The sequence below is a fragment of the Culex quinquefasciatus genome, chromosome 3 (assembly GCF_015732765.1).
Source record: "Culex quinquefasciatus strain JHB chromosome 3, VPISU_Cqui_1.0_pri_paternal, whole genome shotgun sequence".
Lineage (NCBI taxonomy): Eukaryota > Metazoa > Arthropoda > Insecta > Diptera > Culicidae > Culex > Culex quinquefasciatus.
The window spans coordinates 31,478,349-31,504,382 of record NC_051863.1 but is presented as its reverse complement, the minus strand read 5'-3'; the positions used below and the strand labels follow the sequence as shown (position 1 = coordinate 31,504,382).

At 41.3% G+C, this 26,034-nt stretch overlaps 2 protein-coding genes across 11 annotated transcripts; one reads left to right on the top strand and one right to left on the bottom strand.

Moving 5' to 3' along the window:
* The first annotated feature begins 366 nt into the window (after positions 1 to 366).
* Positions 367 to 6,301, top strand: LOC6034960 (dynactin subunit 1). Of its 8 annotated transcripts, XM_038261833.1 has the most exons (9): positions 367 to 526; positions 610 to 890; positions 954 to 1,078; positions 1,390 to 1,416; positions 1,825 to 1,890; positions 2,206 to 2,280; positions 2,519 to 5,263; positions 5,330 to 5,469; positions 5,528 to 6,301. In XM_038261833.1, the coding sequence occupies exons 2-9, from the start codon at positions 714 to 716 to the stop codon at positions 5,992 to 5,994; spliced, it is 3,822 nt and encodes a 1,273-aa protein (XP_038117761.1). In that variant the 5' UTR covers positions 367 to 526; positions 610 to 713; the 3' UTR covers positions 5,995 to 6,301. The 8 variants fall into 8 exon arrangements, with proteins under 8 accessions (XP_038117761.1, XP_038117762.1, XP_038117763.1 ...); XM_038261834.1 differs by lacking the exon at positions 1,390 to 1,416; XM_038261835.1 differs by lacking the exon at positions 1,825 to 1,890.
* A 7,273-nt stretch (positions 6,302 to 13,574) lies between these two features.
* Positions 13,575 to 20,189, bottom strand: LOC6034961 (endoplasmic reticulum chaperone BiP). 3 transcript variants are annotated; one of them, XM_001845166.2, is made up of 2 exons: positions 19,974 to 20,189; positions 13,575 to 16,253 (listed from the first exon to the last, which is right to left on the bottom strand). In XM_001845166.2, exon 2 carries the CDS (start codon positions 16,239 to 16,241, stop codon positions 14,268 to 14,270), a length of 1,974 nt encoding a protein of 657 aa, XP_001845218.1. In that variant the 5' UTR covers positions 16,242 to 16,253; positions 19,974 to 20,189; the 3' UTR covers positions 13,575 to 14,267. The 3 variants fall into 3 exon arrangements, with proteins under 3 accessions (XP_001845218.1, XP_038118729.1, XP_038118728.1); XM_038262801.1 differs by lacking the exon at positions 19,974 to 20,189 and adding an exon at positions 16,951 to 17,051; XM_038262800.1 differs by lacking the exon at positions 19,974 to 20,189 and adding an exon at positions 16,681 to 16,716.
* Between the last annotated feature and the right edge of the window lie 5,845 nt (positions 20,190 to 26,034).

Here is a 26,034-nt window from a genome sequence, read left to right as displayed (position 1 = left end):
AAAATGCTGCCGGATCCTTTCCGGGAGAGATCCGGAAAAGTCCTAGAATTATCTTTAAAAAAATGAATTTTAATAATTTTCTTAATTGAGTACTCGCTTTTCATATTTTTCGCGGTCTTGCCATTTTCAGAATATTTTTTATCATTTTTTGAAATGCCAGTGTTCCCTTTGTGTTACTTTTGGTGTTTCTTACATACTCCACAGGTTACTCGGTAGTTTTTTAATAATTGCATTATAAAAGCAACAGGTGTTTTCAAAACATTTTCATAAAATTTCCCACCCTCCGACACACCGCGCATTCTGAAAAAGGCGCTTGACCTTTTCTAATTTAGTACCTTGGTGTACTTTTGTTGGTGTTGTTTTTGTGGCCGCTGTCAAAAAGTGACATCGCCAGAAATTTTCACCTGAAATCAATTTGTTTTCACCAAAATGTGTTAAATTTAGTGGAATTTCGCTAAAATACTGCTATTTTACGCGTTACTTGTAAGTTAACACCGTTCCTGGCGTGGCTGGTGACAATTTACAGGTAAATATTGCTGATTGCACGCAATTTTAAAGAGTTAATTTACGTTTGCAAATTTGCCCACTGATGACATCAACATCATTCAGTGCAAAACGGTACCACCTCGAAGCCCGAATTCGGTTCACCATCCCGAAGAAGCACAACAGCCCCCGGTTCTCGAGTAATCCTGTGAATCACCCCGGGTGCCACGATGAGCGAACGGCTGCTCAAGATTGGCCAGCGGATCGAGGTGTCCGGCAAGGACGTGCGCGGCGTGATCGCGTACGTCGGCATGACCTCGTTCGCGGTGGGCAAGTGGGTCGGCGTCATCCTGGACGAGCCCAAGGGCAAGAACAACGGGTCCATCAAGGGACAGACGTACTTTTCGGTGGGTGGGGCGATGATTGACGCTTGGAATGTTCTGCTAATTGGGAGTTTGTATTGATTGCAGTGCGATGAAAACTACGGCATGTTCGTGCGGCCAACGCAGCTGGTGTTCCTGGATGAAGGTGGCAACCAGATTGATGTGGGGGAGGTGCAGACGCCGGAGGAGAAGCCACGTTCGCGGTTGAGCAGGTAAACTGTTAATGTTCTGCGCAAGCTAGTTGCAGGTTTTACTAACACTCGAAGAATCACTGAATAAGTCTCTCTTTCCCTAGAACATTTCTAACTCTAAGTATCTATCAATCATTTTGCGCCATACAAACTTACCCATTTTTGCATCTTTTTCTCTAGCAGCTATCGCCAGCCGTTAACTTCGTTTGGTTGATCCATTTTTTTTGTATTTCCATTTCTCTTTACATTGTTCGTTGGTGAATCGTTTCAAAAACTTGTCAAAATTATCTTTAAAAAAACTCACTCAAAATTTGTATTAACATGAGCAATAGTGCCAAACGTGCGCCCTTGAAGTCAAAGTAAGTGATCAGCACCCACTAAACTGTGTTTCATTCGCGAGATTTCGAACCTCAAATGTGCCAAGTTCAAGCTCATCAAACCGCTCATCCTTTCTAGCAGCAGAATGTGTAGTCCGTCACCAAGCACTACCGAACAAAAAATGTGTCCATTTCGCATTCTCGATAGTAATCAATAGCTCATAGCTCATAGAAACCGTGCAATCGATTGGCGCCTCTGCACTGAATCTCCGTTTTTGTTTCGTTACATGCTTCATGTTTCTTTCAAAACTATCAATACAGACTTCTGTTAGTTCCAGCTTAATCATTTCAAAACTTCGCTTCCGTTTTCTATCGAACAATTTTTTTCCCTCCTGGTTTAATTTCTAATCTCTGTGAAATTTATATAACCCACGCTAACGCAAATATTAGTGCTGGATCGGTCCGTTCGCTGGCATCGCTCCCGGGCACGGGAATGGTTGCCGCGAAACCAACGGCGTAAGTTACATCCGGACTCTTGATTAGAACTTGGTTTTTGCTTTTCGTTTAGTTTTGAGTTGAGTTGAATCCCTTTTGGAAGTCTTTTATCAGTTTTTTGGATTCATTTCATCGGTTCCATTGTACCATTATCATATAACGTTATACAGCTAGAATACCATTAACTAATGTTTCCAATCTATCTTCAACCGTCCCAACTAACAAAACCCCGAATCGCCACCACCATAATATCACACAAACACATCCGGTCGAAATCTAACAACCCCCCTCAACTCCGTGTGTGTGTGTGAATCCCGTGGACATTTGGAAAATCAGTGTACGTCGTAAGTCACCCGTCAAACAGCCCCAGTCGAAGCGAGCCTCCATGACCATGACACTCTCATCATCCAGGTTAATACCCTCTTCTCTCAATCTCTGTAATATCTTAGTCCTCCGCACTGCTGGCTGTTTACCGCTGCGCTGTTGTTCTTGATGTTATCGCTTGCTCTGTACAATAGATCACAGATTTGTGTTGTTATTTGCTTCGAGTCACGCGTGTTTGTCCCGCCACTGCGTGGGATTCACTCTGTTAGTTGCAACCATGTCCGCGAGTTGACCCTACTAACTATTTTACTCCCCCGGGAAACAGCTCGCGCCTCTCGCTGAACCGCAGCACCAGCTCGCTCGGGTCGAAAACGCAGCTGACCTCTCCCGGCGGCGGTGGAGCCTCGTCCGGCCAGTCCTCGATCCCGACGCCCGTCTCCTCGATCCCGACCATGGTGAAGGCCGGCGATCGGTACGAAACGTTGCACAAGTCGCACATCAGTCCGCCCGAGTCGCTGCAGACGTCGAAGCGGGCCTCCTTCGTCGAGACCGGCTTCGTCGAGACGTTGAAGCCCCAGTTCACGCCGGGGCAATCGCTGACGTCGCCCTCGCCGGCCCCGTCCGGCACGGAGGAGCGCATCCATCTGCTGCAGCTGCAGCAGGAGATCGAGGACCTCAAAACGCAGAACAAGGATCTGGTCGAGAAGCTGGAAACGCTGAAGGTGCGTCGCGCCGAAGATCGCGAACGGCTTCGGGAGTTTGACAAGCTGAAAACGCAGTACGATCAGCTGGTGGAGTTCAAGAGCAAGATCATGGACGCGCACTCGCAGCTGCAGCGCGATCTGCAGCGGGCCAAGCAGGAGGCCAAGGATGCGATCGAGGCGCGCGATCAGCACAGCGAGGAAATGGCTGAACTGTCGGAGAACGTTGAAATGATCACGCTGGACAAGGAGATGGCGGAGGAGAAGGCGGACACGCTTGCGCTGGAGCTGGAGACGGCCAAGGAACGCATCGAGGAGTTGACGCTGGACTTGGAGATCCTGAAGACGGAGATGCAGGAGAAGGGTACGGTTATTGGCGATGGTACCGGCGGTACCGGGGCTTCGACGTACGAGTTTAAGCAGCTGGAGCAGCAGAACGTTCGTCTCCGGGAGACGTTGGTTCGTCTGCGTGATCTGTCGGCCCACGAGAAGCATGAAATTCAAAAGCTGGAGAAGGAGCTGGAAACTAAAAAGTCCGAAGTTGCCGAACTGCAGCGTACCAAGGAGAAGTTGTCGAGCAAGATCGACGACCTTGAAGGTACGCTGGGTGATCTGCAGGAGCAGGTGGATGCCGCGCTCGGTGCGGAAGAAATGGTCGAGCAGCTGGCCGATAAGAAGATGGAACTGGAAGACAAGGTCAAGGCTCTGGAGGAAGAAGTGGCCGAGCTGGAAGCCCTGGAGGAAGTTCACGAGCAGTTGGTCGAGAGCAACCACGAGTTGGAGATGGACATGCGTGAAGAGCTGGACATGGCGCACGCTGCCAAGCGCGAGGCAGTGCGCGAAAAAGAAGCTGCCTTTGAGACAATCGTCGATCGCGACCAGACAATCCTCAAGTTCCGCGAGTTGGTTCAACGGTTGAACGACCAGTGCCAGGAGCTGCGTGAAAAGCTCAACCAAGAGTCGAGCAAACTGGTCAAGGACACCATCTCCGAGACGATCGACTTCAAGCAGATGTTTGCCGAATCGAAGGCGTTCACGCGGGCCATCGATCTTCAGCTGCGCCAGATTGAACTGACCCAAGCCAACGAACACGTCAAATATCTGACCGCGTTTATGCCGGAAATCTTCATGGCTCGCGGTGGCGATCACGACGCCGTATTGGTGATTCTGCTCGTGTCCCGTATCGTCTTCAAAGCCGGCATCATCGTTAGCCAAGCCCGGGAACGCTTCTCGGTAGTACCGACGATCGATCGCAGCGCCATCGTCGGCGGCCACGAAGTGTACCAGTTCCGGTTCCGCTCGCGCCTGCTTCACCACGTGCACAACCTGCAGAGCATCATGCACCAGTTCCTGTACGGATTGACCGCATGCACTGCAGACACACTGCTGAAGATCGGCGCCTCCCTGCCGGAGATGCAAGCCCAGGAGAAGATGGTCGACGAGATCGTTGATCTGCTGAAGGCGAACCAGCTGGACGAGAACTCGTCAACCGACAATCTCGAAAAGTGCGTCACCTTCTTCAACGCGATGTACCTGGTGCTGTTAGCCGGTGAAGACCTACTCAACGAGACGCAGATTGTGCGCGACTGCACGGCCTCGATCTCGGCGGCCTGCGACTCGATCACCACCGATGCCGCAGTCATCCGGACGATGATCAAGGGCGGCGACGAAACGAGCGACTCCGGTCTGCTGCTGCAGTACATCGTCCAGAACGTGGAGGCCGTCAAGCAGCAGCTGAAGCTGATCAAGCGTCGCCTTCCGCAGGACGCTTCCATCACCAAGTGCAACCTGTCACCAAACACGCTGCAGAATCTGAAGAAAACCGCCGAGTCGCTCAACAAGCTGATGAGCGTGCTGTTCTACGGCGCCAAACAGGTTGTCCAGATGGTGACGGCCGACCCGGAAACCGAGGTGTCCGTCTCGCACGAGCAACTCTGGGACATCCTGTCCAACGCCTGCGAGAAGGTCTACGAACAGGACGACCTCGGCCCAGCGCAAAACATCCGATCGGTCCTCAGCAAAACAAGCACCGACATGAGCCAACTCGCCCAATATCTCCTCGACCACGAGTACGAAATCATGTCCAACCCCAAGACCGAGGAGAAACCCGTCGCGCCCATCATCCTGCGCGCCCAAGCCGTCAAGAAGCAGCTCGAGGAAACGAAGACACTGACCGCGACGCTCGAGAACCGCGAGGCGGAAATCCGCCAGCTCAAGCTGGCCGCCAAGCTGAAACTAAACGAACTGTCCGAGATGCAGATCCGCAAGGATCTCGCCGAAAAGAAGCTATCGGTGCTGCAGCAGGACCACGAAACCAACACGGCCCGCCTGCAGAAGATGTACGACGAAGTGTGCGCCAAACTCAAACAGTTAGTATTGCTGGATGTGATCTTCAACATGAGATATTCTCATTCTACCCCTTTGTTCAATTCCAGAAAAGAAAAGGACTTCGAAGAAACGATGGATCACCTGCAGAGCGACATCGATTCGCTGGAGAGTGAAAAGAGCAGCTTGCGCGACAAGCTCAAATCCTACAGCTCCAAAAAGGGAGACCTCAAAACAACCACCGCGCTCGGTAAGTCGACCCTTCTTCAAAATCAAAAAACTCACTCTCACCAAACCAATTCCTTCAGACATCTCCGCCAGCTCGCCCTACATCGCCCAGGAGCTGTCCCTGCTCAAGCGGGCCTTCAAGGACGAGCGCGCCGAACGGCTCAAGGTGCAGGCCAGCGAGTACAAGAAAATCCTCGCCAACCTCGAACCCCTGTACGTGCCCCAGCCCAAGGACGAACGCATCGAGCAGCTCGACAAGGAGGTCACCAAGGTGCGCCACGAGTGGATAATGTCCCTGGTTCGGGGCGCCGAAATGCCCACCACCAAGACCGCCCACGGCAGCGTCTCCAAGTCGATCGTGGACCACGAAAATCAGCACAAACGCGCCCAGTCGCAGCTCAAAACCCGGGCCGAGCAGCTGGCGTGCGAAATCATGAACGAGTATCTGGCCCGCAAGCCGCACCGGGCCGCCCGTGGGGATTTTGCAATGTTTCCCTCGACGGAGCTGGCGACGGCGCTCAAGGTCAACATTGCCGCGTCGTCGTAAGGTGTCGTGGGTAAGTTATTAGGTTATGTCCTGTCTGGGTATGAAAGAAGGTTTGATAGAGTAGCTGCCCCTGAAAGAGGCATGCGTTTTTTGGTGAGATTCCCTGTTCTGTTTTTGCCCCTTTCGTTGAAATTCTATTATGCGAAAATGTGTTTTATTCCATTTTAGTACCTATTATGTTCTGAAACATTTAAGTTTACTTAATCACTTTTAAGTTCATCCAGTTATTTATTAATCAGCGCTTAAGCGGCTTATAATCACATAAAAAGTATAATAATCAAATAAAACAAGTTAATAAGCTTAACAATGTTGCGTTGATGATCGTATAGAGAAAGCCCAAAACATCGACTAATCTAAAATAGTGACACGAAATTACACCAAATTTGATGACTTAGTTGATATCTGCATAAGCAGGGTTTTAAAATTATCAAACTATCAGTTCTCAGAGACTACAATTGTCATGCCCAAGATTTCATTTCTCAACATTCACTGATCTTCTTTCCATCGCGAAATTCTCAGCACCATTTTCATGTTATACAATTCCGTGTCACATTCTCCTTTTCTCTCTCGTTCTCACATTCACAATCATCCCTCCAGAAAAGAGCGTCAGAGCCTCAAAAACCGTCACAAAATAAAACTTCCCAACTCAGTTTGCTGGGACGTAATGTGCGGTCGGTTCTTAATCTCCCTCCGGAGTTTTTTCATTGCGGTTTTCTGAGAAAACAAAAGAATCTTCCTTGGGCGAGTGTGCGTGAACGTGGAAAACAGAAGGTGCGAGAGAGAGAGAGAGAAAGAAAGAGAGAGAGAGAGAGAGAGAGAGAGAGAGAGAGAGAGAGAGAGAGAGAGAGAGAGAGAGAATGTTCCGTCATCCCCACCGCTAGGGTAGGAAATTTGCCACCGAAACAAGCCAACCGCGGGGGGGGCAATATGTTTTTTTTTATGTTTTATCACTTTTTGCTCTCGTTTACCTTCAAAATCAATAATTATGTGTTGATTCATGCCTAGAAATGCTAAAAGTTTATTAAACTTTTTAATCCTATTGAAAATTTCAAAGAATTTCATTTTTCGAAAATGACGAAAGTTAAACCATTTGCTACCCGATTTGATTCCCACCAAATTTGCTCTCGAGTTTGCCCCCGAGTCTCCCACCGCGCGTAGCAAAGCAGGTATCAAATTTGATCTCAAGTTCATCAGTAGAAGAAAAATATGTGTCGGTACCTGTCGGGTACTCATTTGCTGATACCCGACAAGTACCGGCAAGCCAGGGGCAAAGTTTTGAATGCGTGTTTCGGAGATTTTTGTATGTCTGCTCTTGTGTATGATTCAAAAATTCAAAACTTCAATAATTTAAAAATTCCAAAATTCTAAAATTCCGAAATTCAAAAATTGAAAAATACAAAAAAATCAAAATTCAAAAATAAAAAAAATGCGTTAAAAACCTTTTTTGTTTTTTTATTGCTTTTATTTATTTTTTTTGAATTCTCTCTAATTTTTTTTTTTAATTTTTTTTATGTTTTTAATTTTTCTTTTTTTTTTAATTTTCTTTAAGTTTTTTTTATTTTTTTTTATTTGATTGCAAATATTTTTACAAGTTTACGTCGCCCCATATCGCATATCTGGGATTGATCAAAATTATTTTCATTTTTTTGTAGAATTCCAATATTTTTTTATTTTTTTAACTTTCTTTATTTTTTTCTATTTTTTAATTTTTTAAATTTTTTTATGTTTTGGAATTTTTTAATTTTTTTAATTTTTTATTTTTTTTATTTAAAAAAAAATCTTTTTTGTAATTTTTCATTTTTTTCCGTGCATCATTCCATTTGCCTCCACTAAAAATATGCCACACTTTTTATTCAAGTGCCCAAACACATGAATGATTGAATAAAGCCACATCATAGATCTACACAGAAAAAAATATGTAAATTTACACAGCACGTAATTACTGTTTCTAATGTAAACTCACTCAATGTAATGTTGAAATATGATGTAAAGCGCAAAAAGTCATGGAAATTACTCTAATGTAAATCTAAATCTAATGTAAATCATGAATCTAATGGAAACGTTGAGCATGGAAACTCAAATCTGATGAATTTCTACCCGTGTTCGGCTTCCTGTAAATTTCTATTCAATGTAAATCATATATCCAATGTATTTCTGCCAAACGTTGACTTCAAAACTACCCGAACTAAAAATAGTTATATTTGGTTCTCTTTCTATCGCTCTCATACTTCGCTGGCCCACTGCCTGAGCCTCGCCCTGAACAAGTTGATGCTTTAGCCGCTCGTTTATAAAATGTGAAGATGGCTCAGTCGGCAGCGGGTAGCAGCAGTAACACCGAACATCCTACCCGTCGTCCGTTCGATTCCAGTCCAGCGTTATTCCACTTGGCCGTCGACGAGAAAGCGCCCCTACCTGTGAAACAACTTTTTAAAATCTGAATTTCCTTTTGCTGCCCGTTTCACTCATTTTAAAATAGAACATAGGCCACACCCTTTTCCTACTGCAATCCAAGTCGAGCTTCTCATTCCCATTGGCCAATCAGAATTAGTTGATTTGAACTAATGTAAATTTCAAAAGTAATGTAAATTCCAAAACTAATGTAAATTTTCAAAACTAATGTAAATTTCCAATGAACCTAATGTAAATATACATCATTTATCATGATACCTTTTAGTACATGATAAATAATGTAAATTTACAGAAATATTTTTTTCTGTGTAATTCAGGCCTGCCCAACGTCCGGCCCGCGGGCCAGATCCGGCCCTTGAAGCCATTTCATCCGGCCCGCGACGGCTATTCAAAATAATTCTATGACCGGCCCTTAAGCTGCCCATAATTGAAAATTCGGCTATTATGCCAAATGAAGTATTCCGAGAAAAACGCGTTTTTGTGTTTGTCACAAAATCTGCGTCAAGGCAATTTCCCATAAGAGTGGCATATTAGCCGTTTGGTTTTTCGCATCGGCAGCCAAGTCCAAACATTATTTCAGCAAAATTCAAGTTCCAGAAGATGCGTTGGAACATCCTCTATCACCTGGTGCTAATATCTCGTTTTTGTCAAAAGTGGATATTAGCCGTTTTTTCAATGGTGGGCAGTAAGGCTGTTCATAAAATATTAAATAAATAAATTGATTGTCTGAATTAAAAAAATAATCTTAAGATAAAATTTTATAATATTATAACAACATTCTTCATGTTTGAATTTAATTCTTGTAATTTCTACATAGTAAAAATATCTAAAAAAAAATTTGCAAGAAAACAAAATGATCCATTTCGTAAAATTGTGAAATTTATGAAAAAACTTGGATTGTTGTCCAAAAATGTACAAAAAGACACTAAATTTGAATATCTTTCGGTTTTTACTGTGTTTACTTCAAATCGATTTTTTTTATATTTTTAAATAAATAAGTAAGCAAAAGCTAATGATTTTTTTCACAACAACTTTTCAGTGATAAAGTTTTTTTAATGAAGCTTAAAAAGGCAAATTATTCATACTGAGAATAGATCGCGGCCAATATTTTAAAAATATAAAAATAATGTCTCAACGGGGCATGAAATAAGAAACCAAAAATATATTTTTTCATAAACCTTGAATTTGGAAGAAAACGAATTAAAAATTATTTAATACATATTTTTTACACTTTTTAAATTAAGCTTGTGTTTAAAATCATTTTAAAATATTTTTTAAAATATTTGAATAAAGGTGCACAAAACGCAAAAAAGTTTGTTTTTTAAAAGGGATATTCGAATCCAAATTTCGTTTGAATAAATTTTATCATGTCTCATTGATTTTTTATATCGTAGTGTTGAGGAAATTAAACTTAAAAAATTGCAACGACCATTGAAATTTGAATTTTTTTTTTAATAAAAATTGCAATCGTTAAAAACAATAACTCTAAAATTTTAAGCAAACATAAAATAAAATAACTCAAAAAAACTAATTTTTGAATGTTATCCTTGTTTTTCATTCTTAAAATCAAGATATAGGAATCTTATTGGCAACACTAGTTCTTTTATTTATTTACTTTAAAAGAACCTAATAATAAAAATTGAACAAAAATGTGTTAACTTCTTCGGTTAGTTCCGGCCCGCCACTGCTTCAGAAACATCAGATCTGGCCCGTAGGGCCAAAAGGTTGGGCACCCCTGATCTAATTGGTTTGTTTTTCCACATCAATCCAAATCACTATCAAATGCAAGTGTTTGGGCGATTAACTTTTTGGTATTTTTCGACACGTTATTGTCATTTGGGTGGCTCAAGCTTTTCAAGTGTTTTGCTCATGAATTTGTCTGTCTTGAACTATTCAAAGTGATTAGGAAAACACTTGAAATTGATCTTAAAATCTACACAAAACAACTACTATTCAAAGTCAACGTGATTTTCCACTTGAATTTAATGTGTTTCACTGATTGATTTTAGCGCGACCTTTATCGATAACTAGAAGCGAGGCTAGAACGAGTAGCACAAAAAACTCTCCCGTTTTCAACTGGCCGGCCGGCGCAGTGGTAGCGTGCACGACTAGCAAGCGAGAACCTGTATATCGCTTGTACGTACTATTATTTTTCAACACCATTTAAAATTCAAGTGTTTGGCTATTGAAATTATTTCATGGCCAATCACCGCAATTTCGAGTGTTTTGCGATTGATATTTAAGTGTTCTCTACTGCAGGGTCAGATCATGTGCGAAACACTTCAATGCGCTGTGTGAGTTTTGCTCAGTGTCGGTAACAGACCAGCAGAATAGCGGGTAGCAAAGTGAAACCCTGAAGAACTGAGAGCAAATTTGCTATCGCGACAGGTACCGTGGTAAAGGTTAACGTCGGGTGCAAATTTGATTTGCTTCGATGTTTTCTACCCGCACTGGAGATGCACTAAGAAGGTAACCCTGCAGAAAAGTCACGGTTACGACACGACTGTCATCCACATACAAAGCGAGTAAAGTCAAAATCGAACCAAGACATAAATTACATAAATAAAACTTTTTTCAGTTTTTTTTCTTAAGAAAGATTTATGTTTAATCTAGAATTTGAACTAGGGGAACAGCATATAATTCCATCGAGAACCTAATGTTGACATACTAGCACTTTGGTGTTCAGTCACAGTTAGTTTAAAGCATTTTCGACAGAAATTTAGCTAGTATTCTGAAAGCGTAATTCATTTTAATACAACGGACAGGAAATATCAAACAAATTTTATTTTGTTTCAAGGAAACTGAAGCTATCCAGTTTTTAGTTCAGTTCAGCGAGTTGAGTTGTTTTTCTTGAATGGCCAAGTAGAACTTTGTTTTATTGATCTAATAAATGTTAAATGTAAAAAAAAAATAACGTAACGCTTGTAACTAGGGGAAATTCTCATATGTTTGGCAGGTTAAGCTCTCGCTCCTAACTCCATCCAATTGGCTGATTTTCACTATTTAAGCAACTAATTTTGCAAATTTTTTGATAGATACTTGCTTGCTCACTTCTTATTGAGCTATTTATCACTCGATTTTAGTTGAAAACGCTTTTAATTAGCTTTAATTGAATGTCAAAGTTCTGACCTGCCAACATTAGAGGCACGCTGGAATTAGATGCTGTTCCCCTATCTAGCATATATACAAAAAAAACGAGGTAGAAACTAACAAAAAAACATAATTTGGGAAAAAATTAAAAATTTATTTCATACGACCTTTTCAAAAATCATACGTTAACAATATTGACAGCGCCTCTGGTGGGGACTTCAGGATACTGCATGCGTGTCAGATCCCTGAGAAAAGTACGGGCACGGTTTTGCTGCTACTTCTGCTTCTCTCTTTGCAAAAGCTTTGCCTGAGAGAAAAGTAACTTTTGGTGCAGAAAAGTACGGGAACGCTCTGCTGCCGATTTTGTGCAGAATTGTGGCTGTTGTCCTAGAGCAGCGATTCTCAACGGGGGTACCGAGCCTACTTGATTTACACGGTAGGGGGTACCAGCCTATAAGATGGTTGAGAATGGCTGAGAAGAAGGTTGAGAATGGCTGTCCTAGAGAATTGCTCAAGGAGTTATCATTAGACTACATACGACTAGGGACCTACATAGGGAAATGAAATGTTCTCGGAGAAATTTCAAACACCCAAAGTCATTCAAATATAAGGTTGAAAAACTTGTAGTTTTTCTTTGGTGCTGGCACTTTTCTTGTACCGAAAAAGCATAAACATAACCAGATTATTATCAACGACAGTTTTACAATACTTGTGATTGTTATAAGTCTCGTTTTTTTGTCAAAATTATTTTAAATTGATTCCAACCTTGTTCTTGCGTGATCTTGTTGCTCGATTGGAACCCCGATTTGACAGTTCGATTGGAACCCTGAGAGTGACATTTCGCCTCTCCATATAGGCTCTCTACATACGACAAACAAACCTTTTGACAGTTTAGCACATTGCCTGCTTTGTTTGTTTGCCTGCATTTTTTTGCAGAAACGTCAAGGAGCTATTACACTACGGCAAGCAAACAAACAAACTCGCACTTTTTGACAGTTTGCCTGCTTTGGATATTTGTCTGGATTTGTTTGTACAAACGTCAGCCTGCATACATTTGGCTTTTTTACGAGTTTGTTAAACTTTCAAACACAAACAATGCGAGTTTGTGTCATTGCCACCAAACTTTTCGGAACCCTCAGCAAACGTCTAATCGATACATTACTGCCGGTTCTTTTTCCAGATTTCTCCCGGAATAGATCAGACGGAAATTTTGTATGGTTTGACGTTTGACGGTATCAAAAAAAGGTAAACAAATCATTTCGTGCATCGTCTAATAGCTCCTTCAGTCATTCAGCGGTATTTGCACTTTGGAAGGAATAAAGAAAAAAAAAATCAAATTTGCAGGAGCGGCAGCGAATGCAAGCCAGAGAGGGTGACGAAAACCCCCAAGAAATCATTTCCTCTTCTTTGTTCTGCTGTTCGTAAAGCCATTTCTTGACCCCTTTTCTCGAGAGGTGCGTATTGGCCTTTAAACTCGGCAATCAAAAATAAAACAGCTACAAAAAGAAAAACCTTCGTGATTCGATTACCCGATGTAAAATGTTCCCGAGGCCTTCTGGTAATCGTGTGTGGGCTTTACTTTTAAACTCTGAAAAGCAAACATTTTTGTTTTAAAAATTGTCAGACGTTTGGGCTAATACGCTGGGCCAAGAAACAGCACGAACAGCAGAACAATGGAGAGCGATTTCTTGGAACTTATTATCACCTTCTTTGGCTAGCTTTGGCTGCCGCTGCCCTTTTGAAATTTTTCTTGATCGGTTTTATATGAAGTGCGTGTGCTTTTATCAGAAATGTGGTCAGAAATGAAAAAAAGTAGTAGATATTTATAAAATATGTATGTTCTAAAGATTTGCCGAAGAAACCAAGCCGATCAGTAATCCATTTGTAATGCTCAGATTTTAAAACATTCAAGTAAAAATGGCTTCTTTTAACATAACAAAGTCATCTTTTAAAGGAAAGGCGAATTTCTCAAATTTCTATTTAGAAACAACGAATCAACAAAATAATCTCGAATGATTTCATTTAGTTATAAAACTTTATTGAACCATCGCGTACAATGTTGTTGTGTGTGTGTTTTACTCCACTTTGTGTGTGTGTTTCATTTGTTTGTTTGATGTTCTCAATCGCGACTCTTTGAAAATGCTAATAGTTTTCCTAAGACCTTTTTTTAATGTATTCATTATTTTTATCTCGTTTTACAACTTACTTCCTCCTCTCTGAATCGCATTGTCTTGAACAAAACAGAAAAAAAATCACGCTCGCGCTCAGCAGCACACTTACATTACAATCAGTCGATATTTGTTGGGGGGGTTGTTTTGGTGGGTGGGTGAGAAAAGAATAGAACCAAAATTAAGCTTTCGGATCGGAGTTTAGACATTTGGGGAAGGGGGGGGACAAATGCACAAATCTTTTCTCGCCTCGCCACTTCTACTGGAGCGAAGCAAATTAACAAAAGAAGAATAATGAAAAAAAGAAACAATAAATTAAGACGAATCGATGTCTTTCGCTCTCGTAAGTGTATTCAGTTGCTCATTAAATTATACTTTGTTTTTCTTTTTGTTTAACTCCCATCTGAAAAATGAGATGAGAACACCTAACTTGCCTAGTTCACGAACACTCGGATCTCTCTCGTATTCACGCTCGCGTTCTCACTGTGGAACTCTCTATCTTTCTAGTGCTACCGGCTGGTCCCCCGTGTGGCGGGGAAGCACGACAACTAGATCGACGACTGACGGACAAAGGAATTACGCTAAACTAAAGGATCGATCGCAAATTTACAGCTCATCCTTGAGATCTTCGTCTTCACCGCCCGCTGGTGGAGGAGCGCCGCCACTGCTGGCGTACAGCTTGGCAATGATCGGCTGGACGACATCTTCCAGTTCCTTCTTCTGCTTCTTGTACTCTTCGGATTCGGCGTCCTGGTTCTCGTCGAGCCACTTGATCTTCTCGTCGATCGCTTCCTCCATCTTGGTCTTGTCGTCGTCGGCGACCTTGGCGCCGAGCTTGTCCTTGTCTCCGAGCTGGTTCTTGAGGCTGTACGCGTAGCTTTCCAGCTCGTTGCGGGCTTCGACGCGCTCCTTCAGCTTCTTGTCGTCGTCGGCGAACCGTTCGGCGTCCTTGATCATCCGGTCGATGTCGTCGGGGGTGAGACGGTTCTGGTCGTTGGTGATGACGATCTTTTCGCGGTTTCCGGTTCCCTTGTCCTCGGCCGACACCTGCAGGATACCGTTGGCGTCAATTTCGAACGAGACTTCGATTTGCGGGATGCCGCGGGGTGCTGGTGGGATTCCGGTCAGGTCGAACTTGCCGAGCAGATGGTTGTCCTTGGTCATGGGACGTTCACCTTCGTACACCTGGATGGTGACGGTGTGCTGGTTGTCCGAAGCGGTCGAGAAGATCTGGGACTTTTTGGTTGGGATGACGGTGTTACGCGGGATCAGCTTGGTCATGACTCCTCCGACGGTTTCGATACCCATGGTCAGCGGGTTGACGTCGAGCAGCACGATAGCTTCGGTTTCCGACTCTCCGGACAGCACTCCAGCCTGGACGGCAGCACCGTACGCGACGGCTTCATCGGGGTTGATACCGCGGGACGGTTCCTTGCCGTTGAAGAATTCCTTGACCAGCTGTTGGACCTTGGGGATACGGGTGGATCCTCCGACCAGCACGATTTCGTCAACATCCTTCTTGTTCATGTCGGCATCTTCCAGCACCTTCTGGACGGGCTTCATGGTCGAACGGAACAGATCCATGTTCAGCTCCTCGAACTTGGCACGGGTCAGGGTCTCGCTGAAATCATCACCCTCGAAGAACGACTCGATTTCAATGCGAACCTGGTGGCTGGAGGACAGAGCACGCTTCGCCTTCTCAACTTCACGACGCAGCTTCTGCACGGCACGTACGTCCTTGCGGATATCCTTGCCCTTCTTCTTCTTGTACAGCTTGATGAAGTGGTCCATCACGCGCTGATCGAAATCTTCACCTCCCAAATGGGTATCTCCGTTGGTGGCAACGACCTCAAACACTCCGTTATCGATGGTCAGCAGGGACACGTCGAAGGTACCGCCGCCCAGGTCGAACACCAGCACGTTCTTCTCGCCGTCCTTCTTGTCCAGACCGTACGCAATGGCGGCCGCAGTCGGCTCGTTGATGATACGCATCACGTTCAACCCGGCAATGGTTCCGGCATCCTTGGTGGCCTGTCGCTGAGCATCGTTGAAGTAGGCTGGCACCGTAACCACGGCGTGCGTGACCTTCTTGCCCAGATAAGCTTCGGCGGTTTCCTTCATCTTGCCCAACACCATGGCGGAGATTTCCTCCGGTGCGAACACCTTATCTCCCTGGCTGGTCGACACCTTCACGTGCGGCTTCGAGTTCTTCTCCAACACCTTGAACGGGAACAACTTAATGTCCCCCTGGACGGTGGCGTCGGTGAACTCACGGCCAATCAGTCGCTTAGCGTCAAACACCGTGTTTTCCGGGTTCGTGGTCAGCTGATTCTTGGCGGCATCGCCGATCAACCGCTCACCGTCCGCGGTAAAGGCCACGTACGACGGCGTGATACGGTTACCCTGGTCGTTGGCGATGATCTCCACGCGTCCGTTCTTGTACACTCCCACGCACGAGTACGTCGTGCCCAGATCGATTCCGACCACGGTTCCGTAGTCCTGCTCCTTCTTATCCTCCGCGGCGGTACACGCGAGTACGGCCAGCGCGACCACCAGGGCCAACGGTATCAGCGACTTCATCTCGGTGCGACTCTGCGAAAGAAGAGAAAGAAACCGTGCGTTAGTTTGCGAATGTCCAGGCCACGTTGCATAACTTATCTACTCTATAGGCTCTATTATCAACGTTCCTAGTCTAATGGGGATACTCTGGAATGTTCCCGAAAGTGACGTACACAAGGTCAAGTCCACGAGAAAAACGCCCTTAAATCTGAACCCAATCCTATGCAACTCCCCGTCCCTACTCTCCTCAAACGCTGTGCACACAAGACACAAGAATGAGAAGTGAAGCGTGAACAGAAGAAACAAAAATGGGCCACGTCAGACACTGACTGCTCCCAGACACCACCACGTTGGCAAGGGCCAAGCGAAGCCGCCTCCCCCCGAATTCCGAAGCGTATCCCGTCGTTCGATTAGCGGTCAAAAAATTGTAGATTTTGCGCCGCACACACAGAAACAGTACCGTTAGGTTCTTTGACCTCATTTTGGGACCTGGGTCCAAGTAGTCGGGTCCGCGTAATAACCCAAATATGGCTTTGTTCGAGAAAGTGGTTGGCACTTTTCGTCTTGCCCTCAATATCGCACACACGAACTATGCACTCAAAGGGTACGGCCCTGAAGCTGAACACCTTCCCGGAACATCTACGAGCCTACTGCGTTTGTACAAATTTCGAGAAATTGGTGGCCTATATGGAATTCTAACTTGGGGAAAAAGGTGTGTAAAACCTGTTACCTCCTTGAGCTCACGATTGAAACAGACAGTCGGCAATGTACGGCGGCTCGTCAGAAACCGTTGCCGGGGGAGAAAAGAACACGTCAACCTTTCCGCTCCGGGATTTCTCTCTCGGTACGGAGAGAGGGAGAGCGCGTTTGATTGCCGGAGTTTGTTTGTAGTCGTGGAAACAACGGTCGATGATACGCACACTGTGGCAACAATTTTGTGTTACATTTTGTATGACGGCATCGCACGCACAGTTGGATTTTTTTTTTTAATTTAATTGTTTTTTTTTTCTTTATTATTTAACCTATCTTGATTTTTTATGTACAGTATTTGTTTTGTATGATTTGAATTCTATTCCAGTGCACAACAATATCTAATCAATGTTAATCTGAAATGTATTCAAATTGTTATTTTTTTTAACATTAAGGCCGTTGCAAATATTTTTCAAAGTTTATGTCGCCCCCCTTCAAAATCGGTCCGAAAAATCAGGGGGCAATCGAGCAATTAAAAGTGAGAGTGTGTGCAACATGGAGTTAAACTTTCTGTGAAGTTGCTGTGAAGATTACCATAGCACTTTGAAAAGTTTAACTCCATGTTGCACGCACACACTCTCACTTTTAATTTTTCGATTTTTTTTTCAAAAAACTTCAAAATTTCAAAGGAATTAGAAGTCTAACCTGCGTTTAAAATCATATTTAGCATGTCTGGAATCGATCAAAAATATTTCCATTTTTTGTAGACAATAGTTTTTTTTTTCGGCAAAAAAAAATCTCTTCAATACTTGGATGTTTTGAAAACTTATTGTTGCAAAACAACTGAGCAGGTGTGAAATGAATTTTAAACACCTTTTTAATTCAAATGTTGAAACCATGGCTCTTTCAATTTTTAATTTTTTGAAGCTGGTCCCATTTTTATTTTAAGTTTTTGTCCCCAAAAATTTGGTCAAAAAATCAGAGGGCAAATTTTTTTTCAAAAAACTTCAAAATTGCAATGGAATTTTAACTGCAATCAGCTGAAATAAATTCAAAATGCATTCCGCTGCGTTTTGAATCATTTTAAGTGTGTTTGGGTTAATTTAAAAATCTATTGAATTCTTGAAAATTTTCAATATTTATTATCGCAAAATGTTTTTTTTTTTTCGCAAAAATTTGTATTTTCGTCAAATCATACATTTTTTGAAAATTAATGATTGCAAAACAACTGAACAAGTGTAAAATGCATTTTAAAGCACGTTTTCTATGCAAATGTTAAAACAATGTCTTTTTATTTCAATTTTTTTTTTTGTCCCTCCCCCTCGACCTTGGCTAGAGCCGAGGGACAAAAACTTAGAAAAATATTTGCATCGGCCTAAATTTAAAAAAATAGGCTTAAAGGTAGGACATGCTTTATGGGAGCGTTCTTTTATTACGTAACGCAGTAGGGGGGGAGGGGGGGGGTTGGAGGCCGTGTTACGCTCCATAAAAAATATTTAAAATTTGTATGGAAATTTTGTTACGAGGGGGGGAGGGGGTCTAAAAGTCCGATTTTTCGCGTTACGTAATAAAAGAACGCTCCCTATGTGACTCAGCCACTGTTTAGATTTTTTTCTGGGTTCAACTTCGGCTGATTTTTTTAATATCATGTTCTAGATTTTATGTGCAAATAAATATGCAGAAATTTTTGTACTGTCAAAGCCTCTTCATTTTTTTTAATTTAAATAAAAATGGTATTTTTCTATGTTCAAAAATGTAAACAACAAGTAAAAAATTTAAAAAGTGGCTGTAAAAATATGAAACAGCTAAATAGGCAAAAGGTAATGATAGGAGGTGGTAGAATAAACCAAGTACTATCAGAAACAATCATAAACTAAACAAGATAAATACTCATAAAAAGTTAAATGAAACAATACAAACGTAAAACAAAAGAATGAAAGTTTTTTTGTAAAACAAAATGATTTACTGATACAACATTTCCGAAAAAATGTGAGCTTCAGAAGGGTTAAAATTTAAAATATTTATAATTCACTACAAACTTTTAAAGATTTTCTATAAAATTTCGGTTAACTATCTTTAAAACAAACCTTAATCTGAAAGTACGATACAATATTCGTAATATTGAGGCCGTTGCAAATATTTCCCAATGCCCTCGAAAAACATATTTAACATTGATTGATTGATTGTTTTTATTTGACAGAAAAAGCCAGCAAAGTGCTGACTGAAAAAACATGTTTTAAAGGTTTTAATATTTCTATGAATCAACAAGTGCAACCAGTTCAAAACAGTTCCAAATTTTTTTTTTGTTTGGTTTGTTCTTATAATTTAATTTACTAGAGACGCACGGTTATGTAGTTTGAAATGTTACCATTGAATTTGAATAATTGTAACCAAATGTAAATATTGTTGAGACTTTTTCTGATAAAAAACCTTAATTATCCAGACCACTTTATGAGCCAGTTTAAACAACAACAGCACCAAAAGTTGAATTCTGGAGTTTTTTAATACCCCTGACTCAAGGCGGTTTCAAAAACACCCAAAAAGCAAAAACTGAAAATTTTGTATATTTAACCTTTCCAAAAAAAACTCCAGAATTATAATATATTTTGAAATGTTTTATTTCTCATGTTATTTTAAATTCTCAACGGAAGAATTTCCTGAAGAGAACTTGAAGAGAACACTAAACTTTTTTGTGAAAATACAAATTATAAACTTTCCAATTTTTACCATTATTTCTCTTAATTTTTGCACTTTGCTTTAAATTAAAGCTGCACTTTGGTATTTGTGAAAGTTTGAATGACGTAGCCATTTTGTCACACACCAACACACGCACACACTCACTCATTGACGCACACTGACAGACGTTTTCCGCTCTCTCAAGGAAAATTCGCGATTCAGTGAAAAATCTTCTAGAAGCTACATTTCCACCGGGAAACCCCCGTTAATACTAACTGATAGTGCAGTTACTAGAACAATCTGTACAATATGGAACAAGAAAATCAAACTTTTACCATGTGAACATTACGTGACACGTTTCTGGGTCATCAAAAAGTAGAAACTCACCTTTGGAAAGGTCGGCTTTAAATCCTTTGCAACCGCAATCAAAATATTTTCCTTTGGAGTTGCCTGCTCCAATAACTGTGAAAAACTGTATTCCTTCACGCCAACTAATTCACTCTCGAACTAAAATTTAAACTGCTCATGCACTCGGAGAAAATTCACTTTTCCTTCACTTGTAACTGATTTCCTTTTAACGAGTTTGTGTTCCTTTCTGTTCTGTTGCTTGAGTGATACTACGCCTTCTACGCTCTCGGACAGGGGAATAAATCCTGCTCTCGGCCAAGTTCCGACTCGATCGGCGAGACCGGCGTGGACCAATCGCAGCAAACCACGACCGGCAAAAGCGGTGAGTACGTGGAATAACGCTCTCGAACTCTCCGCGAGAAAACGATGACGAGGTAGGGTCGATTAGCCCAATATGTTGTATTGTTAAATTTATTTATTTATTAAACAATTCAATTTGAATACCCGGCGAAACTGTTTTTTTATTGAAGCAAATTCTAAAATATATGAAATTGTCTCATGTTTTCTTACTTTATATTATTGATACAGTGAATTTTCATGTGAACCTATCTGCATTGGAAACCCGTAGTATATTAATTGAAAATCTAACGAAAACATAATCTAGATTTAATATTTTCTGTACTTTTACCAATAAAAACATATCAAAATGACGTTTACAAGTATGTTAAATATAAATAAATCCATCGACCCTACTACGTGGTCGCGAGAGAAGGAAAGTTTCATTGATGGGCAGAGTGCGGAGAGTCAAGCTCTGATGTGGGGTTTTCATGAATGGTACAGGAAGATGGGTGGTGGATGTGGCAGAATGATTGAATGGGGTTCGGTGCTGGTGGTGAGGGGGTGTAAACAAGACTGATTTGAGAAATATTGGAAATGGTGCAATTTTTTGGAAAGATTGCGGTGCAATTTTGATATCAGACTTAAAAGCCACGTATGTGTGAATCTGAAATTCATTAACCTAATCGTGTGATTTAAAATTTTTTTGAGTGAAACAGATATTTTCAAAACTTTTCAATTCTTTGCAAACATGTTTGCGAGAACTTTTCTCTTGATTTCATTCTCAGGGAGAACGAAAGTTATCACAGGGTGTGTGATAAAATCCTGAGTGTGAGTTTAAATAATTTTATTTGCCTTTATTTTTGTTAAGTTCATCTTATAACTTAAGGCTTTTTCTGAGCTACACAAGAACCAAGAGGACCTTTTTTCAAGTTCAATGATTCTTTTTAGTAAAGATCATGGCCAATCACCAATTTTCGTGATTTCCCAATTTATACAAAATAATTAGGGTGACATTATAAACTAAACAACTAACAAATAATAAACATTAACATTTTGAAAAAGCTGACCACAAAAAATAAGGAAAACAAAATTAAAATAGCAAAAAACAAAAAACAAAAATCTTCAATTGGGTCCTAAAATGAAGCTTAGATTGCTGATATTATTGTTCACAGCGATAAAGCTTATTTTTCTGAGTACAATGACCCTGAGCTTAAAATGGATTTTTGAATCAATTTTAAAAAATTAACCTCGCGGTCCTTCTTGACAGAAAAGCTCCTACATGACAGGTCGTTCCAAGGGGACCATAGTTGATCCATCGAAAAAATGTTGTCTTGTAAAAAATAAGTTGCATTAAAATGAAAAAAAAAAAAGTGATCAGAAATGGTTTTTAATCGTGTTTTTTACCGATGTACATAAAAATTGGCATAGGGCTTTAGTACCCAATTCTTAAGTTTTTGAGTATCTTTTGAGAAACTATAGTTTTTTTTTTGAGTAATTTTCTAGAATTAGTCAAGTTTTTTTTAGTATTTTTTTAATTTGTATTTTTTTTTGTTTTGCATGAAATTTTGTCCATGCAGAAACCATTTGGCGTCATTAGTTTTTCCATACAAGTCTCCATACAATTTTTTAACTGGTCATACAAAATGGACGAATAGATAGGCAAATTGGGATTTTTGGCAGAAATATCAAATATTGTCAAACAAAACTAAATTTTTAGTTGCCAGTGGAAATTTGTAATCGAAAATTACGTTTTATAAAATACTTTATGAAGAAAAAGCGTTCATGCAAAAAATATTTTTGAAAAACTAAGAAAATGTCCTACAATTTTTCTTATTTGACTTTGTTGATCTGACTCTTGGTTGTTAAAATAAGCTTTTAGAAGCTCGAATTTAGTAAAAAAACCCGATTTAATATCACCAGAGATGAAATAGAGCCTTTCTTACAAAATGATGAAACTCCGAAATATATATTGGTGCAATTGATTTATCAGAAACATAATGATGATACCACCCAGTGAGAAATTGACCTAAAGCTTCGAATCTATTTAGACTAAACCTCGAATGCATTTTTTTTAATTTCAGAAGTACGTTATGGGTCGCAAGACAATTATATTTAATTAAGAAAAACTTATTAATATAGTCTATGATTAACTTAAAAAAATATGTATCGATATTGATAAGAAGTCAGAAAAAACACTTTCACGCGCAAGCGTAAATGTGCTGGCGTTTATGCTTCGACTTGACGACTTGTCGATCTTTCGAGCGAGAACGAGCCGGGACTTTGAATTTGATGTTCAGTATATGATTCTGTATAAAACCAAAAAATTAACGGGAAAAAATAGGGTAAAAATAAGACGAAAACCACTAATATGGATATATCTCTGGAAATATGTACATTTTGGAAAAGCTTCAAATTTTGGGCCCAAGCAGTGTATGGCGCATGTTTTCGAATGGCTTTTTGTTTGAATCTGAATTCGTTTAATTTGACAGTGTTATCTGTAAAATTGTCCAAAAAATACCTTTAAAAATGGCTTTGACCACATTTACTGGTCGAAAATTGTGAATCGAAAAATAAAATATTCGTCTCCGATCCCACGGCTATAAATTTGACATATACAAATTGTGGGTTTTACGAGTGGTTTTCCAGTGATGACGGATACAGACATTGCACAAGTATTTCAGAAAAAGAGCTCTAAAAAATCAGGCTTTGAGTTCCGGGTTTCGGGCCAAAATTCAATCGGAAGAGCGCATCATAACCTTCAAATTAGTAATAGGATTTTTTTTTGGGACGCTTCCCCGCCGTGCACGAATTTTTTAAGATTTCTGAGAAAAGCGTTTTTCCAAAAGCAAACCTTAAACCGACCTTAAACCTTTCTTTTGTAAGAAAGGCAAAAAACTTTACACTCTGGTCCGGGACGAAATATTCTAGCAGAGCTCGTTCTGCCAGAATCCGGCTTGAAGGGCAGAACATTTTTCTGCTAAAATGCTGTATCCCGGTCAAATTTCTAGCAGAACCCAGATACGAGATTTTCTTACAGAATTGGTTCTGTAAGATTCCTGCTAGAATGATTCTAGCAACCCTGTCTGAATTCTGTAAGATTTTTGCAAGAACTTTCTAACAGAAAATACTGCTCACTGATTGGCTGGCGGTTTACCGGTTCAAATCACACTTCAACAAGATTAATTTTCGCTCGTTTGTCTCAGTTTCGACCATTTTGAAAATCCGAGAACCGAGGACAATCTGGAGATCCCGTCGGAAATCAAAACTTAGCAGGCAGATTAAAACACACTATCGCAGGTAAACCATCACTCCCACAATTTCGGCATACATTGCGAATAGATTTGTTAGGCATTATGAAACGTATCCTACTTTTCAGCTCGTTGCAGGCATGGCTCAGAAAAGTTCTAGCAGCGTTCTTGCAGGGTTCTAACAGAACCGGTTACCTTAACCGGATTCTGCTAGAACCGGTTATTGCATTTGAGCTAGAATTCTGTGAGAATTCTTACATAGTTCTGGCAAGGTGATGGCAGCGTTCTAGCAAGAATAATTTTTCTCTGCAAGAATTCTGTAAGAATCCTGCGAGAACGCCGTGACTGGGAAATTGTTCTGCTAGAATCCTGCTAGAATAATTCTAGCAGGCCTGCCAGAATTCTGTTAGAATTTTATTAGAAAATTCTGGCAGAGCAAAATCTGTCAAAAATGACGTCATTTTCGCCAAACTGTTTTGTGGCGAATGTGGTTACCGCCATCTTATCTATTTTCTCTTTTACTTCTGTTCGTTGGAGGAGACCATTTTGGCAAGTAACTAAAATCAGATCATAAAAAATCTAAATAAATAGCTTTCCTTTTTCATTACAACCAGCCAAACATTCATCGGATGACCTGTCTCTGCATGTCACGGAACGCATTGATTTCTCAGTACGCTGGCCATGGTGGCCGGAAAAAAACGTGGACGACAACACGGGGAGCGTCTTAGAAAACGGAAAGTTGTAACCTAACCATGGTTTCCAGGAAAAAAGTGCCTAAGTGAATTAGTGATTATTAGTTTAAGCGGTATACGCACTTCAGGCTAGTACGCTGATCGGAAGGAAAGGGGTCAAGAAATGGCTTTACGAACAGCAGAACAAAGGAGAGGGAGTGATTTCTTGGGGCTTTTCTTCACCCTCTCTGGCTTGCTTTAGCTGCCGCTGCTGCCCATTTGATTTTTTTCTTGACCGGTTTCTTCCGAAGTGCGTATACCGCTTTCGGAAGGAACCGGTCAAGAAAAAAATCAAATGGGCAGCAGCGGCAGCTTAAGCAAGCCAGAGAGGGTGAAAAAAAGCCCCAAGAAATCGCTCCCTCTCCTTTGTTCTGCTGTTCGTAAAGCCATTTCTTGACCCCTTTCCTTCCGATCAGCGTACTAGCCTTAAGCGGTATACGCACTTCGGAAGGAACCGGTCAAGAAAAAAAATCAAATGGGCAGCAGCGGCAGCGCAAGCAAGTCAGAGAGGGGAAGAAAAGCCCCAAGAAATCGCTCCCTCTCCTTTGTTCTGCTGTTCGTAAAGCTGTTTCTTGACCCCTTTCCTTCTGATCTCCATACTAGCCTTTAATAAGAAAAAGTTTGTGTTTTGTATATATAGTTTTTGCGAGATATATTTTTTAAATTTATTTCAATTTACTAGAAAAAATCTAGCAAATCTTCTCTTGCCCAGTCTCGACTGAGCTGGATATTCTTAAAGCATTCTAGCAGAAATGTTCCACCGTTCTAGCAGGATTCTGGCAGAACCAGCTCTGCTAGAATATTTCGTGACTGGGTGAAACCCCCCGCATTTAAAAAACCGAGTCCGTTAAATTCTAGCAAAATTCTAGCAGGATTCTAGCAGAAAATTTCTGTCATTTCTTTCTTGCAAAACTCTTACAAAATTCTAGCAGGCTGCCTGTCAGAATAGTTGTAGCAAAATTCTAGCAGGATTCTTACAGAACCGGTTGATTTCACCGGCTCCTGCTAGAACCGGTTATTGCAATGGAGCACCCGCAGTCGAGCAGTTGTTGACGGTTCGCTCCATAAGAAATACATTGTAGAAAAAAGCAAAAACTGCTCGAATGGAAGTGCTCCATTGCGCTAGAATGGAGCACTTACATTCGAGCAGTTTTTGCTTGTTTCTACAATGTATTTCTTAGACTTCTTGCAACGCGGCTCTACTTTGTTCTAGCTGTTTCATTTTTCAAATAGAACTGAAACAGACCACCCGCAACGCGAAGTTGCAGTTTTATTTTTCGAGCAGTATTTTGAAACCGGAATAAAACTGCTCGACGAGTTTGTTTCAAACGTGAGACGATTTGGAACTGGAATAGAACTCAGTTTAAAAAAAATCAGATGTATAGAGATATCCACGTATTCTTACACACACACACTATGATGCTGTGTTGATAATCATACGCACACAATTAAAAGCATTTTTTGAAACAACATTTAGATCAGCGCGTTGCGAGCACCGTGTTCTAGTTTCATTTACGCCAGTTCTGAAAATTTAAAAGTGCTCGCAATTTGAAACAATTATAAAACTTCACGCTGCAGACAGTCTTATGGAGCGAACTGTCAAAAACTGCTCGAATGTGGGCGCTCCATATAGTAATCTACGTGCGCATGTATTGCGTGTACGTACACGAAAAAGATTGATCTTAAATTTTGTAAATACCCTCCAGCAAAACAAATGGCGTGCTAGTGTGCGTGAGATCGGGCTTAGATAACTCTATTCTCTGAGAATGGAGCACTTCCATT